Source organism: Penicillium odoratum (assembly GCF_028828045.1).
Source record: "Penicillium odoratum strain IBT 22623 chromosome Unknown utg000005l_segment0_segment0, whole genome shotgun sequence".
NCBI lineage: Eukaryota > Fungi > Ascomycota > Eurotiomycetes > Eurotiales > Aspergillaceae > Penicillium > Penicillium odoratum.
Window position 1 is genome coordinate 7,426,840 of NW_026643147.1, and position 15,638 is coordinate 7,442,477.

Genomic DNA, 15,638 nt, shown 5'->3' on the forward strand with positions numbered 1-15,638 from the left:
CCCCTCATTCCCATTCATGTCTACAGCTATCATGAGATACCCGTTCAACACCTTCCCCAGATATCCGGGATTCATACTCGTCTCTTTCTTTTTACCCGTGAAACATGGTCGATATATATCTATTCAGGAGCCGAGGTGAAGCTTACCTTTGTAATGGGACATCTAGCACTCTTGAGCTTTTGCTAGATGACATTCGCTTTGGATTCAGGGGGACAGAAGACTATGCACTTGAAGAAGCTATAGGGAAGGGCCACTTGGAATCAGTAATAATTGCAAGAAAATTTTAATCATGCATTTTCAACTAAACTAGTGGACGCGATTACTGGTCATCATGGGTATCCATACGCCTGAATGCCTTGAGCACCTCCTTGTCCCATCGACTACGTGCAACCATGATCCATTGCACAATTCCAACACAGTATAGTGCAGCACATTGGCCAACCCAGAGGCCTTTTAGTCCCCAACCATGAAAAGCAAGGTAAATACCCAGTGGCAGAGCAAATATATAGTAGCTGATCACGTTCACAGCAGCGCCGATATGCTGTCGGCCCATACCACGCAAACTGCCACCACAACTTCCATTCAGGCCATCTGCAATTTGGAAAACAGCGACCAGTGGCATGATTTCTGACACCAGCTCCGCTACTCGTGGGTCTTTGTTGAAGATTTTGGCAAAGTGATTACGGCTGCCCATCAGTATGACTAGAACGACTGATCCCAGTATGATTGCAAGGAAGGCAGAAGTATGAGCCGTACGTGCCGCACTCTTCCCACTGCGGGCTCCGAGCAGATTGCCAATTCGAGATGAAGTTGCCACGCCGAGGCCAAAGGGTATTGTGTTCATCACGGAATCGGCAGTCATGATCACGCTCTGAGCTGCCAGTGCGATTGTACCCAGGCGTCCGGCGGCCAATGCCACAATCTCAAATGCCCACCACTCCGTTCCGATGTGCATGATGCCCAGGAATGATAGCCGCACGAAGGTCCAGATGTTGTCGAAGGCCGCCATTGACCATCCACCCCAGCACTCGGAGCCAGCGATGTATTTGCTGTAAAGTACTAGGAGTGCAACGGCTAGCCAGTAGGAGATGTCAGAGGCTAAAGGGGCACCAAGCAACCCGATCCCCAGTGTATAGCAGAAAAGATAGGTGATGGCGATATGGCATGGTAAGACGACCATCATAACATATGTCCCAGCTCTCATGATCTCTATTTATATGTTAACAGCATTCAATTTCCCAGCTCAAGGCTTCTTACCTTGGGCTTGTAAATACTTCTTCATGACTTCGAAGAAGATATATCCCAGCCCACCCGGAATAAACACAGTCAGATACCGCGAACTAAGGTAGGCAAGCTCCGGATCTTGACCAAGAGCCCTAAATAAAGGATTGGAACTTGCCCAGAGAATGGCAACAGGAATAAAGAAGCCGCTCAAAACCATGAGCGCCCGCAGAAGCAAGATTCCAAGATCGTGCTTGTTCCCGCCAGTGTATGCGGACGAACCAATCGTATCGAGGGCAGTTGTTCCTCCTAGAGCGATCATTCCTCCAGTGACGAGTGCAAACATCTGTGTAAAAGCGGCGACAGCCAAATTCATAGGCGATGATTGTCCTATAATAATCGTGGTTGTTGTTTGGATGCTCATTTGTAACGCATACCCTAATATCACTGGCAATGAGTCCTTCAACAGTCCCCAATATTCTGCGAAGAAACCTTTCTCCCGGGTATAAAAGAGTGTTTGCCCTTCTACTCGGCTCCATTTGGTAGTATCCGATGGTTGGTCTGGGAGGAGTGGGGTGTGCTCATCGGGCGGGGCATTTCCTATATCGGGCTCGGCACTGGCATGAGACATGTTAATCAATAGATCAACGGGAAACAGCGTGTCGACTATGAACGACAGTTTGATCGGTTTGAAAAAAGTACTCTGTACTCTGTATAGCGAAGATGGGTGATCACATCACCGAAGCTGAACGTGTCAAAATTTCAAATTCGTCCAAGATTGCGTGGTGATCGACAGTTTAAATCAAGTGGCTGATCCACGTACTTGCATACTAGAGGCTTTCCTACTTGAGTGTTAGACCTCACCTCCTACTATATTTCTTACTATATCTCCTACTCGGTATCCTATCCTGTATTCTACCTTCTTTCGTACCCATATGAATCAAATGGCCACAGGGCTCTCCAAATTCATAAATCAGGGAAAATCTGGTGGACTTTTTGAGTGTATGTCCAAAAAGTCTGCAGTGTACCCAAGTAATAGAGGGGTAGATTACTGAGAGAATTGTGAGCTGTCGAATTATCTTCTTCGCTTGAATATAATCAACTTCCTTGCCAGGTTCCACTGGATCTGCGGCTGAGATGCAGTAGAGGCACCAATCATCGTCCTGTTCTCTTTTCTGTTGGTCTCTTTGCATGATTACGAACCAGGTGATCACGATAGTGCATACCTACAGTGGCATACAGAGTAGCCTATAAGCTGCACATGTGGATGACAGAGCCATTCATTTAGAAACTAAACAATCCACTTCTCCGTTTTCCATATGGGTAAACGATGAGTGCCGAGATAAACAAACCAATTGTGATTCCAATCGCCACCTGAATCATGCCGAATCCCAGGGTAAATACCGATGTATTTTCAAGCCCTGCTCCAGGTTGGGAACTAGGGGAAGAATGCGAAGATACATTCTGTCGGATTGCATTCGCGGACTGAACGCCCGTAATCAATGACCCGGTCGCAGCCAGCCCAGAAGGCACAAGAATAAAGATCCCCGGCAAGATGGCCGTCGCGGCATGGCCGTGCCAGAGTCGGCTGTAAAGATTCCCCATCATGCCAATAGTAAAAGCGCCGACGGTATTCGCAACTTGCGAATTCGATCCGAGACGCTTGGTACTAAAATAGTTCGCTGTGTATCCTGACAGGGCGATGACTGCCATTGGTGGAAGTTGCTTCCATTTGCCTTGATTGATGATTAGAAGCCACACGATCATCACCGAGACGAAGGGAAAACGGGCGACATAGGGATTGGGAAATGCTCCAGTCTTGGGGCAAGTGAGATCCGATACTGCTTGGGTGTCCATGAGTCCGTAGATCGTAGTGCCGACAGTGATCCCGTAGCCGATGAACAAGGAGAAAATAATCGCATATACCATCCGAATCGAACCCGCAATGATCTGATGCGATTGTAATTCCAGACTACTGCATAAGACCAGAAACCCGGGTAGGATTAATGCAATTGAAGCTTGTGCTATCGCAGAAAAGCAGAAAAGATATTGTCGCTTTCCATCCACAGTTCTGATTGGGATACTTCCGAAGGCCCGAGCGAGGAAGGATGTTAATACGGTAGATGTCACTTCGAAGACATTTGAATAGAGGACTGATCGAGGGGCTGCGAGATGTTGCATGGCCCCGACCAATAACCCATTGATAAAGATGATCGGCATATCGATGGGTCGGGCATTGAATGCGAAAGGCCCGACGGTTGCGGTAGCTAGACCATATACTAATACAATGATGAACTTGTTATAGCGTGGCTCCTTTTGCATCACCTCATCCAGTTCTTGGACCGCTTCCTCGATCCCGATCACGTCATGGATGACATTCTTATATATAGAATGAGTATCTGAGAGACGTGTCAGGTCCACTCCCTGCCCAACCCGGACGAGCTTCATCTCTGTTGTTCGCGTTGATGGATCGTCAAATGACATGATCATACACCCAGGCAGATACAGAAACTGACTATCGATCTCAAGTACCTTGGAAGTCATTTGCATGTATTCTTCCAATCGGTGAGTTGGGGCCCCGAATAGCATCAATGCCCGACAGAGCTGCATGATATATCGTTGTCGACAGATGATCTCCGCGATGTGGATAGTAACTCGGATCTCATCTTCCAGTCTCGGGCCAGAACTAGGCTGTTTGCCGCGCCTTTTTGATGCTGCCGAGATCACTTCGCTTGATACCGGTGTGGTTGCCCCGCTCAGACTGTCTGATGATGCCCCGATCAAGGTGGACGTCGATGTATTGGGTGGCTTCTTGTACCATTTCGGTTTATCTTTTTTTGATCTTGGTCCCTCACTCGTCGAAGATGCAGTACTAGATGTAGAATTGACAGAAGACTGACTCTGGGTCCTGGACGTGCTTCCTTGTTGCTGTCCGCCATTATTGAGCTTCATCAGCTGTGACAACACACCCCCACCACCAGATCGGTATCGCAAGCCCGAGTCAAGGCTCGACTCATGTTCACCTCCGACGAATTCCGTCTGGTTCCCCGGGCCCTGTTTCCCTCGGGTTTTTCGCCGCTTGGCCGATTGATCTTGCGTCAGGTCGCGGACGAGTCGGTGGGCTTCGGAACTACTTGTCGCGTGATGCTGACGCTTTTCTTCATAAGTCTTGTGCTTGTCGTCTGTCACATCCGACATTGGAGGTTCGCTGCCGGTCGCCCAGTCTGCATGGTACATACCCGACCCAAGATCATCACCTCCATGTGTAGGCCGACCCAGTCGGTCGCCGAGGCGCGAAGCTCTTTGTTTGAGGTTGGATGTTACGGAACGAACGCGGTTTTTCGCCGTGCTAAAATTGAATGTAGCCGGGATGGTCTTTATATTCTGACTTGGTTCATGTGGTTCCTCCGGTGCTTTCTCATCCGGAGCTATGCCGTCGATCTGCCCTGGCGGTTCGCTTTGCCCCCCGCGTGGTGCATCAGCGATATCCTCAGAGTGATGGGCATATGGTGCTGTTGGTGGATGAGGTCGATCCTCAGCACGAGACTTTTCGTGGGGTGGTAGACGAGGCACGTTGTGAGAAAAGCTGGCAGATGATCGGAAATGTACTCGTGCTGCTGGTGGTTCCCCTTCTTGGGTTTTGTCATCTCCAGACTCCTTTTCAGTAAGACCCCCTGTTGCCTCGGGGCGATCAGTGTCGTCGTCACTATTGCCTTCAGTTGAAGAACCGCTACTGCTTCCCTTGGTAGACATAAGGAGATATTGATAGATGGTAGAATTAATTTGGAGAGATTCAAACAATTGGACCACTTGAGTTGAATGCAAATTCTGTCAGTGACCGTTTCACTGACATCAATGAGCTCATACGCCCCTGCCCGGTATATACTTCAGCTGCGCCAATCAGACGACAGTACCGTTCGAACCTTTTTTCCACCCGTCATGAGCCATGGAGTCTTGTCATGCGGAACATTTGTCCGCCGGTATCTGTATTTACTCAGCTCTTACTAAGTAGGTTGCGTAATGGCTATGTACATCCAATTATAATGCCGAGAGGCGAATGTCAAGTGGAGTTGACTTCAAATTAACAGATAACGCAAGGGACAAGGCTAGAAATCATGAAAAGAACGGGATATCATGAAAAAACCGCTTCACAGATATGCAACTCACAACAGTCAATAAAAAAAATCGGGTCAATGAATGGAAAAGAAACCAAGTCTATCTGGACCATGCCTTGGGCCTTTTTGCAAGATTTCCGTTAGGGAGGATATCACCATCACTGTCACTGCTATGCTGATCGTCACTAGAATCGGACACTTCGAAAATGTCACCTCTCGGGATAGATTTGGTAACTTTCGGCGGCTGTACTGGGGCCTGCTTCGCCCTGGCTGCCTGCTTTGCCTTTTGATCTGAAAGGAGGTCTTTCAAAGTCTTTCTCGGTGTCACTCGGGGAGTAGTTTTCTGCGACAATGAAAGCTGCTCAATTGAGTTGGCAACGGGAGCGTGAGCAACAGGAGTAACATGAGAAGCATATTTAGGAAGACTAGATGAGAGGTCAGTGACTGTCCTTATGGGTAAGAAGTGGCAGCATACCTAAAGCTGGCGTCCAGTTCACCTTCACTCTCTGATTCTTCTGAAGAGCTGTCTTGGACTAGCTGTGGTTGGACTTTGTTGGTCTCAGGGAGCTTCACGGGCGATGATGTCGGGACTTCGACGGCGACAGTCTCGTCCTGTTGTTCCGGCTTAGATTTAATGTCGTCTTCTTGGTCACTGCCCTCGTCGGTCGACTCTTCTTGCTCTTCTTCCTCTTCATCCTCTTCTTCTTCACTATCAACCGCAGCCTCATCATCCACTAATTGACTGACGGGATCGCCTGTGGCCAATTCCTCGTCTTCATCTTTGTCATCTTCGCCATCAACACCAGCCCCATTCACAGATGGCTTTTCTTCGTTGTGTGCTGCAGAATCCAGCGTGTCATCATTGTCACTGCCGTCGGCCTCACTATCGTCAATGGTATGCTCGGCCTTAGCCTCCCCATTCTTTACAGATGGATTGTCTGAGGGCTCGGCCTCCGCTTCCGACTCATCTGCGGACTCATCGTCTTCATCGTCCTCTTCATCCTCGGTCTCGGCCTCCCTGTTCTCCACAGATGGTTTGACTGAGGGTTCGGCTTCCGCTTCCGAATCATCTGCAGACTCCTCGTCTTCGTCCTCATCTTCATCTTCGTCCTCATCTTCATCTTCGTCCTCATCCTCGGCTTCAGCCTTTCCATTCTTCACAGATGGTTTGACTGGGGGCTCTTCTTCCGCCTCCGACTCGTCGGTCGACTCCTCTACCGATTCCGATTCCGATTCCGATTCCGATTCCGATATCGATTCATCGGTAGATTCTGCTGCGTTGTCCGGGGGTTGAAGCTTACCATTGGCTACAACTCGTTCCGCATCCACCATCTCTTCATCGCTGTCGATTTGTTCCTTTTCGGTATTACCGTTTCCATGGACTGCTCCCATGCCCTCAATGTCAGAATTTGAGATTTCGCAGATATCCACCGATTCCTCGATTTCGGGTGGTGACGACTTCACCGCAAGCTTCTCCTCGCGCTCCTGTAATTCAATGCGTAAAGCTTCAAGAGTTACTCTCTCCAATCCACTCTTCCTTCTCTTGCTCCTGCCATTGCCGTTGTTTCGACCCTTGAGGATATCGTAGATATCAGACATCTTCAGTAAGGTGGGACGTAATGATGCATGCGTTTTAGGATCCTGCAATAATTGCGCAACCAAATTCATCTCGCGCTCCTCGTTCTCACATCTCTTCTGTAACTCCTGAATCATTTCTAAATCGGCCGGATAGACCATTCCTGAAACCTGGCTACTAGGAGGAGCAGAGACTTGACTGCTTGGTATTATGGAAGACTGTGGCTCTTTACGGGCCCTCGGAGTATCCTCGTCGCCTGCAGGTTGGAAGGAAACACGGCGCTGACGATCTTGGGCGGCTCGTTTCGGAGGACTACTAGTGACACCGAGCCCTAGTCCTCTGCCGTTAGGCGGGGACACGTTCGATGGCCTCCGGTGGGGACTGGTCCACGAGGGGCCAAGATCCCGTCTCCGTGTCGAGCCAGGGCTTGTCGGGGCTTCCAGAGTTGATCGTCCAGTTTGGCCCTCCAGTCGAGGTTCCTTAGACGGTACATCGCTCTCGGGAGTTTGTTGCTTTCGTTTGCGAGAGAACGATTCGCTGGCGGCTTCGAAATCGAGATCGACCGAAGGGAGTCGCTCGGGGGCATGAGCGCAAGGCTTTTGAATCACACGAACGATGCCTCGCTGGTCGTGGCCATCTGCACGGGCTTTTCCGCGATCAACAAATACGTCCTGGACAGAGGTCTCCACTTCAATGTCAACTGCGGGCATCTTATCGTCGAGTAACTTCTTGATCACCAAGGGCCTGGCATTTACAATGATTAGCTGTTTTCTTTTGCTTCAATCAAACCTGGTTCCTACTCACGAGTTCGGGTGAATTGCTTCCCATTTCTGTTTTATTAGGCGGCCGAGATCGCCCATCGTAAGGTCCTCCGGCTTCTCCAGAGTTAATAAAAGCCCCGCGAAGGGTTTCTGCTTGTTTGTTTCCTCGGACTCCGGTCGTTTACCAGGCAAGATCGAGCGCAGAAACCCTGGAAGTTGCTCCGGGGGGTACACCCGGACTTCTAGGCGTAAAAAGACCATGGCGACGGGGACCGCGATTGCAAGGGCTGGAGGGGGATAAGACTAAACAGGCCTATTGAGCGGAAAAGAGATATAATAGGATCAGGTATCCATGCGGTTTGATAGACAATGAATGGGGCGCCCAGTGTCGTGTCCGTGGGGAAAAGAAAGGATCAAACGCGACAAAGGGAAAAGACTGGGGTTTCGTGATGGTTGCCTGAGGCCACAATGTGATGGATAGGACGAAATGAACAAGCCAATAAGAGAACCACATTTTCCCCATTATGCAGGTCTAAGATGAGAAAGATACGGGCAATGAAAACTTTATGTTGTATAATGACAAGTTTGTCCAGGTATATATACAGCTCCTGCAAACAGTACGTACAAGAAGCGCGGTTGCTCTGGGAAATATATATACAAACACTAGAATCGATTTGGTATGATTGATGGGTACAACCGAGTAATAATTTTATGCACTGCGATGTATTCACATGTAGGAAAAATATAAAGGATCCATTCAATGTTCAACATGTGACATGTTGCATACTTGCATGTAATCTATATCCAGTTATATGCGGTACATGATCTGACATCAAACACGATTACTCCGGCGGCTGAAAGTACCGCTGGAACCGATCGATCTTCGTCAATTGCAACTCGGCAATGACCCAATGACAGCTCATCAGGAGACTAGGGAAGCGCACCGTCCAGAAATTCAGATAACCTTCTGGTAGTCCACCAATGTGCGTCTTCAGATGTTCCGGCATGTCATTGTAGTGGTTACGCTTATTTCGGAGGGCACGCAGGAGATCTAGCATTCGGGAACCAGTGTACTTGCGCTGCTTACCCAAGCTGTCCTTGAAGTCGCGAGGGAGTAGGCGCAAGAAATCCATATCGGGTCCAAGAACTTGCGGGGCCACCGACTCCAAGCAGAGCAGCGCATCCGATGGGGGGTCGCGTGGCTCAAACTCGAAGTGATCCGATACGTCACACAAGAAGCTGAGTCGGTCGGAGGGAGGCCAGAAAAATGGGTGCATTAGAACGGCACTGGCATCAGGGCTATGGGAAAGGGATTGTCAGTATTAGGGGAGATAATCACAAGGTGTAGAGTGGAAGCATACCGATGGCGTGGATCAAGAGCAAGCATGGAACGAATCAGGTCATCTGCCTCAAAGGCATAATCACCCAAACGATCCAATTCTTGTAGATCAAATTGGCCTTTCACTATGTTGGCCTCCCGCATGAACTTGCCATTTTTATCGAACGGATGGCTGCCCCGTGTCAAAACATAATAAAACACGCATCCCAGGGAGAAAATATCAATAGCCCGGGTGGCGCGGCGATTGGTCTGGGGATCCACAACAGCGGGCTCAGAAGACTCCGTGTACTGGGACGCAAGACTAGAAGGACCAGTATCGTCATCAACAAGCAGTTCTGGAGCACGCCAGCCAGAGGTTCCAGCAGCGTGAGCAGTAGTGGCTCGGAATGAACTCTGGTTATCCTCCAATTTCTTGCACAGACCGAAATCTGAGATAAGGAGGCGAATGGCCCGGGACGCTGTCCGTCCACGGGGCATGGCTACCAGGATATTTTGAGGCTTCAAGTCACGATGAACAATCTTGAGCGAGTGTAGGTATCGAACTCCTTGCGTGATCTGACGAAGAACATCCGGCATGTCCAGGCCGCCTTGAACCAGCTCCGGGTACTGATTAGGACGCTCAATGACATCTTGGAGAGACGCCGGGCACAGCTCCAGACCAATGTACAAGAACCCAGTTGCCTGTTCACGACAGAAATAACGGATCACGTTATGATGGTCATCGCTCTCCTGTAGCAGGCCTACCTCGTGTGAGGCGATATCGTAAAACTCCATAAGCATGCGCTTTACGGCGACATTCCGTCCATCAAATGTACCGCGGTAGACCACAGTTCCATGGCTGCCGTGCCCAAGCACAACGTCTGTAAAAACTTCTAGTCGTCCAATGCGAACAACCCCATCACTTTGTACAACTTCAGTTGATATATTGCCAGTCATCCTAGCATCAAGTCGGGACTGCGACGCAGCCCGGTTCACCTGTTCAATTCCCTGGTCGGAGTGCTCTCCAACCTCACTCTCGGTGCCAGGCTTTTTCTTGCGGCGGTGACTTTTACCACCACGTGTACCACGAGATCGTTTCTTCTTTGCTGGCTTGTCAGGATCCTGGCTTCCCTCATCAAGCTCACCATCTTCGGTCTCACGGTCTGGTTCGCTGATCTTCACACGGGGTGTCTTATTCGGTGGTATGCTGAGATCCCGAGATGTTCGCGGCGTAGCATCCCCAGAGTCGATCAAATCAACGTCAACGGTGACATTGGGGACAGTTCGAGGGGTGGATGCGTGAGCCAGATCTGGTGCCGTGCCGAGGATCGGGGTCGTTGGCGTCGAGAGAGAAGATTTGTCGTTTGAGTTGATAATGTTCTTGATATCCAGCTTCTGCTTGGCGAGGTCCCGAATATGGTGCGAGTTGAAGTAAATAAATGTGCCAATGAAGAGCAGGATAAGGGTAACAACAATGTCAAGGGCATTATCCCAGCTCTTGCGAATAATGGCGCTGTTTCGCAGAGCAGGAGGAAGAGCTAGCTCTGATGGACTGCGTGCAACTTCCCGCGGCGTGTCATTGGAAATATCAGTCGTGGAGCTGCCAAGTCGGGGAATGGAAGGCCGGATCTGGGGACCATTCAATGAATGAACACCAGCGAGTGCGTCTCGTTGCTGATGCGGCGTCAAACTCATCAGAGACTGGCCCTGGCGGAAGAAGTCTTTGTCGTAGCACTGAGCCATGGGGGCACGACCAGTGACGAGAGGGTAGGTCTCCTCGGAGAGAGCATACCATCCTCCCGCGCTCGTCGAATCTATGAATACACGCATGTCTCGACCATCATCCAGGGTACCATAGTCAGGGTCCGGCGGCTGGAGAGGTTGAGAGAGAAGGACCAATGGAGTTGAAGCGTTGGGGGCATCTTTGTTAGTCGGCCGTATCACATCGAAAACACGGGCCACAGGCGATTGGAAGCGCTGTGTGTACCGAGGGCGGTCCATTCGAGAATGATCAAATCCCAATACAACACCATCGTGCATGCTGTAGACGTGACTCGAGTCCATTGTTCGGTAGTATTGACTCTGCAAATCTATATCGCGATTATTGGGTGCCCATTCGGAGTATTTCAATGTACAGATGGGATCACCCGTTTCCGTATTCTGGATAGCCACGGCGTACTCCACACGGCCAAGAACCAATGTACCGGAGGATGTTTCGCACTCATCGGGGTCCAGGTCTTCTCCGTCCACCTTGCGGCATTCTTGACCAGTTTGGAATGGCCCACGAGAGCTGAAAACCCGCAGAATGCTGCCAGTGCGGGCATCAATAGTATACAAGGTGGTTTCTTTCCGGGCAGTGTACGTGACTGCAGGTTCAAGACCTGAATAAGGGGTTTCATCGACCAATTGCTTGACAGTGAGGCCAAGCTTTTGTAATCCTGCCTCCGGGCCTGGACTGTAGATGTACAGGCTGCCATCCTGGCTAGGTTCCACAATCCAAAGGAAGTCGTCCTCTGGTTGTGTTTCGTCGAAACTTGTCGTCATGTTTGATCGGTGATAAATAGATTCGACAAGTGGACTGCTGGGAATTTCCAAAGCCCATTTCGGAGTTCCGGTCTTACGATCTCGTGCGTGAATGGTTCCGTCAACGGTCGCCAGCAGGACAAAGTCCTCAACTAGCAAAAGGTGTTAGCTATTGTAGTCAGATAGTCATTGGTCAGATACCCACCCTCATATCCCTCTAAGGACCGCGCTGAAAGCTGCGGAGTGGAAGGGGCTCGAACGGCACGGCCGGAGCCTGCTAGAGCCAGAGTGGTTGCAAGGGCGCTCTCATCAACGTTATGTTTCACGATAGGAGAAAATGTCTGTTTGGAGTATGAAGCCGCTCCACCAGCCACTATGGGCTTGGAGGCTCGAGAGGCGGAGTCATGGTTTGCAGCAGAAACCAGGACTGGGAGTATGAGAAGGGCGACGGTCGAACTAACGCCCGGTAACCGCCACCACATGGTGATCAGCACTGTGTTCGATCCAGTGTGAAAACCACGCGAAAGGTCGCGATGGTTTTACGTCGAGGCAGGAGGTCGGGGTTGATTTCGATGGACTGTGGAGCAAAGTCGAGAACTCGGGTAGCTGATCATCCCCCACCCACAGTTGGATTATGGACCGGAGATAAAAATCCGCTCGGCAAGAACAGTGGAAGTGGCTGTCACAATGTAATGACGTTGATGTTGGGAAGGGGAGAAATTCTATCGCTTGTGTTTTGGAAAGATGAAAGGGGGGAAGAGAGAGAAGTGGAAGAGAGAAGGCAGATGAATTGTGTGTAATAACACTGTACAATACACTGCCACCCCCCGCCGCCCCCTTTATTGCTAGTATTTATCGGTACGGATGTAATTAACCGGCCACGCCATCGAGACTACGCAAGTGTTTCAGGCCCCTTGAACTGTACTGAGTACTTGCTTTTGCTATGCACATGTGGGATATGTTTCATTGTTGTCACACAGCGTGTGATGCAGGTTAGCTCGATATCACACCGGGAAGGGAGTACAAATATATGAAAATTACTCTGTAACAAATCCTTTCAATCCCTCCGAGCCGCAGCGGGTTGATCGTTTCCGGGGAATTCGGTCTTCCCGTCCGTCCAATCTGTCAACCAATCACATTGAATCATTGAATTACTTTACGCATTATGTAAAGTCAGCTAGCCTTTTATGCTTGCCCTCCAACCTCTCTTATCTTAGTATACTCTAGTATTAACCTAGTCTCCTAATTAGTCTTCCACTTGGGCTTCTACCACATCTCCTACCTCTCTCCTACTCTATCATTTGAAGGCTCCACTTGACGCCCAGTTTAAATAAATTCTCGGCGATATGCTACACTATTTCTATCATTGCTGTCCAAGGGTGCTGTTGATTCTACCCGTGGCGGAAGGGGCTTATAGTTCACAAGGGACTACCTCGATCAATTGATGTATACCCGCATGCGCCTAATTGAAACTTCCATATCGGCGAGGGGAATCCACTGCCCAGGTAGAAGCTAGGAGGAGGGAAAAGAAAGTACGCTGTACATACAAAAGTAATGGCAACTTGGAGACATAGGTCAAAGGGTAAGTTGTAAAAACAGACGCGCGCACTGCGTGACATCAAAATAAGAGCAATACATGAAATTAACCATCCCCAATTATTTAACCGCCTCGGACCATCCAAGTGATAGCCACGACCCAACCAGTGACAAAGACAACTGTCAAGACTCCAGCACCGGCTCGATCTCCAGTATGAACCGTGTTTAATACAGGAACATCATTGTCGGAGCTGTTCGTACCGGCGCTAGGATTACTCACGGAAGTTCCACCGGTTTCGGATGTGTAGGGCGCTTTGTTTTTGAAGGGGACGAGGTTCGCATTGAGGACACCCAGCACAGCCATCTGCTGTTCAAGTCCAGAAGTACCGTCCCAGCTCTGCGTATACCATTTGGTTCCGCAATGTGAGCCATCACTGAGACCAGTACAAGATAGAGCGGCGGCGGCGGCTGAAGTCTTGAACTTCGGCATCACCAGGTCAGAGGTTCCGGGGACGATCAGGGTCATAAATGCAAGCCAGGAAGAGAAGTACGCCCTGAATGTGATCTGGTTCCGGTCGCACTTTTCAATTGGCTCACAAGTTATTTCGCTGAGAATGTTGCCATCAGCATTGTCAAAGGTTTTGCTTGTTGGGTAAAATTGATCAGATGTGTTTAACAGGCCATGGATGCCTTCTGACCACTTCTGAACTCCTTGCGTCTATAGATTGTCAGCAATTCATGATCCAATAGATCAAGGAAATGAAACACATACGTAGTTGTACATGTAAGCGGCACCGCTGATGTACGTTGCGTAGTTATACGACCACTGATAATCACCATGATCCGTACATTGGGATTCACAGCTCGTAGTGTCCGCAATGACCCAATTCTTCCTAAGCAATGGGGTGCCCGCACTCCAATCCCAGATACGCTCGGCCCAGGTGGCATATGTCGAATTGTCAGTGTACAGAGCCAAGCGCGCGGCCAGCTGAAAGAGTCCACCATTGGAGATGGCGTTTTTGGTGGTGTATCCGGGCTGGTAAGGCCAGATCTGCCAGCGCATGCCACCGTGACAGCTACTGGTATCCCACCTGGGCACCTGGGTGTTGAATACGCCCTGGGCTAACGCTACCCATGAGGGCTCACCACTGCGCTCTGGATAATTCAATTCCGCAGCAGTCATAGCCGCCAGACCCCAGAAGACTTGGTCATCGTTGCCTAGATATTGACTGTAATTGGCAGGGAAGAAATTGTCGTCGCCCTTCTGCCAGTACATGCCTTCCTGAACAAGACTGTTGAACTGGCTATCCCCGGTCAAAAACCAATACTGAATGAGTATCATGAACATGGATCCACCCTCCCACCAAGTGCCATCGAGCTTGCCGGGTATAGCTTTCGAATCGCGGTCGTTGTAGAAGTTGATCATGTCAATGGCGACGGTCTTGGCGGCGGTTTTGAGGGAGCCTGGAATGCGCAATGCTGTTAGTCCACGCGCCCATGATCTACAGTATATGAGGGGGAAAGGATTGGAATGCGGGCCACCGACTTTCATCCTCCACGTTGAGGGTAATAGCGAGAGCACGCTGGGCGGCTAAAGCACCACCTAATAAGGCAGGAAGCCATCTGGAAAAAATCATGTTGCATGAGCGAAGAGGTCAAGGCATCGAGGGAAGTGGTAAGGAAAGAAAAAAGTGGACGATCTGTGGAGTTAGGGGAGAGTGGAGAAGAGAAGGTTTGACAGGCCTGGTCAGGTCCCTACAGTCGGGGCCCACAGACAAAGCTATGTCCGGGGTTACTGGACCCTGAATGGACATCTGGATTATCTATGACGAACATAGTGGGTATTTGAAGGTCTCCAGCTGACTTTATGTCACTACTCCGTACCTCATGGTACCTAGAAATCAGGGGAAGCGAATTTGCCCAAATTAGCTTCCCCTGGCCAGAAACCGAGAGAAAGTAGCCTTGTCCTTGGCGCTGACCCCCCTCGCGGCGGATGTCTTAAGTAAGGGAAGCATGATCTCTCAAATTATGAAGTGTCTAGCTAATTGTGTAGTTTTAATAGTCACCTGCTGCTTATAGCTGTCACTTCCCCACTTATGCTAAAATGAAGGATCGCGGATGACCCCGGCTGACTAGACTCCCTTTGATGGGTGCTAAGACCTCCCAAAATAAATGCGTTTGGTTAACAATATCCTCAACTTGTGAGGCATGCCGGGGTGTTCCTGAGGAAACTGAAGTAGTCAGACGAGTAGAAGTTGGAAAGAATAAAGCGAAGAAACTAAGATTGACGAGGCGTTCAGGGTCTTAATGCACGGGCCACAGCAGGAAATGTGGGTCGATCTGAATCACGTGTTATACTACATCCTAATCTGGACTAGTCCAGTACATGCCCAGGTGGTATCGGTATTCTCGTGTTCATTTGTAAATGCGAATAATTAACAAAATTATGTAAAAATATGGCATGGCAGATCACGGGCCTAGATATATCGGAAGCTACTATTGGTATGTATAGGTATCATAGTTGATCTTTAACTGATAATTTGTGCTTTTTGATTTCTAGATACAAGTCATCACCCATGAGTCGTAAC

The 15,638-nt window shown here is 49.7% G+C and overlaps 5 protein-coding genes across 5 annotated transcripts; all 5 read right to left on the reverse strand.

Annotated features, from left to right (window-relative positions):
• Window positions 1-319: 319 nt before the first annotated feature.
• Window positions 320-1,852, reverse strand: N7520_008381 (MATE family efflux transporter; the record flags this gene model as incomplete). Its single annotated transcript, XM_057142315.1, has 2 exons — window positions 320-1,209; window positions 1,258-1,852. The coding sequence occupies 2 exons, from the start codon at window positions 1,850-1,852 to the stop codon at window positions 320-322; spliced, it is 1,485 nt and encodes a 494-aa protein (XP_056996321.1).
• Window positions 1,853-2,505: 653 nt separating this feature from the next.
• Window positions 2,506-4,974, reverse strand: N7520_008382 (threonine/serine exporter family protein; the record flags this gene model as incomplete). The annotated part of the gene is made up of 1 exon (XM_057142316.1): window positions 2,506-4,974. One exon carries the CDS (start codon window positions 4,972-4,974, stop codon window positions 2,506-2,508), a length of 2,469 nt encoding a protein of 822 aa, XP_056996322.1.
• A 462-nt stretch (window positions 4,975-5,436) lies between these two features.
• On the reverse strand, window positions 5,437-7,934 carry N7520_008383 (uncharacterized protein; the record flags this gene model as incomplete). The annotated part of the gene is made up of 3 exons (XM_057142317.1): window positions 5,437-5,761; window positions 5,812-7,656; window positions 7,717-7,934. The coding sequence occupies 3 exons, from the start codon at window positions 7,932-7,934 to the stop codon at window positions 5,437-5,439; spliced, it is 2,388 nt and encodes a 795-aa protein (XP_056996323.1).
• A 581-nt stretch (window positions 7,935-8,515) lies between these two features.
• ireA (bifunctional endoribonuclease/protein kinase IRE1) lies at window positions 8,516-11,996 on the reverse strand (the record flags this gene model as incomplete). Its single annotated transcript, XM_057142318.1, has 3 exons — window positions 8,516-8,972; window positions 9,035-11,666; window positions 11,720-11,996. The coding sequence occupies 3 exons, from the start codon at window positions 11,994-11,996 to the stop codon at window positions 8,516-8,518; spliced, it is 3,366 nt and encodes a 1,121-aa protein (XP_056996324.1).
• Window positions 11,997-13,174: 1,178 nt separating this feature from the next.
• Window positions 13,175-14,687, reverse strand: N7520_008385 (glycoside hydrolase family 76 protein; the record flags this gene model as incomplete). Its single annotated transcript, XM_057142319.1, has 3 exons — window positions 13,175-13,768; window positions 13,823-14,514; window positions 14,597-14,687. The coding sequence occupies 3 exons, from the start codon at window positions 14,685-14,687 to the stop codon at window positions 13,175-13,177; spliced, it is 1,377 nt and encodes a 458-aa protein (XP_056996325.1).
• Window positions 14,688-15,638: the final 951 nt, after the last annotated feature.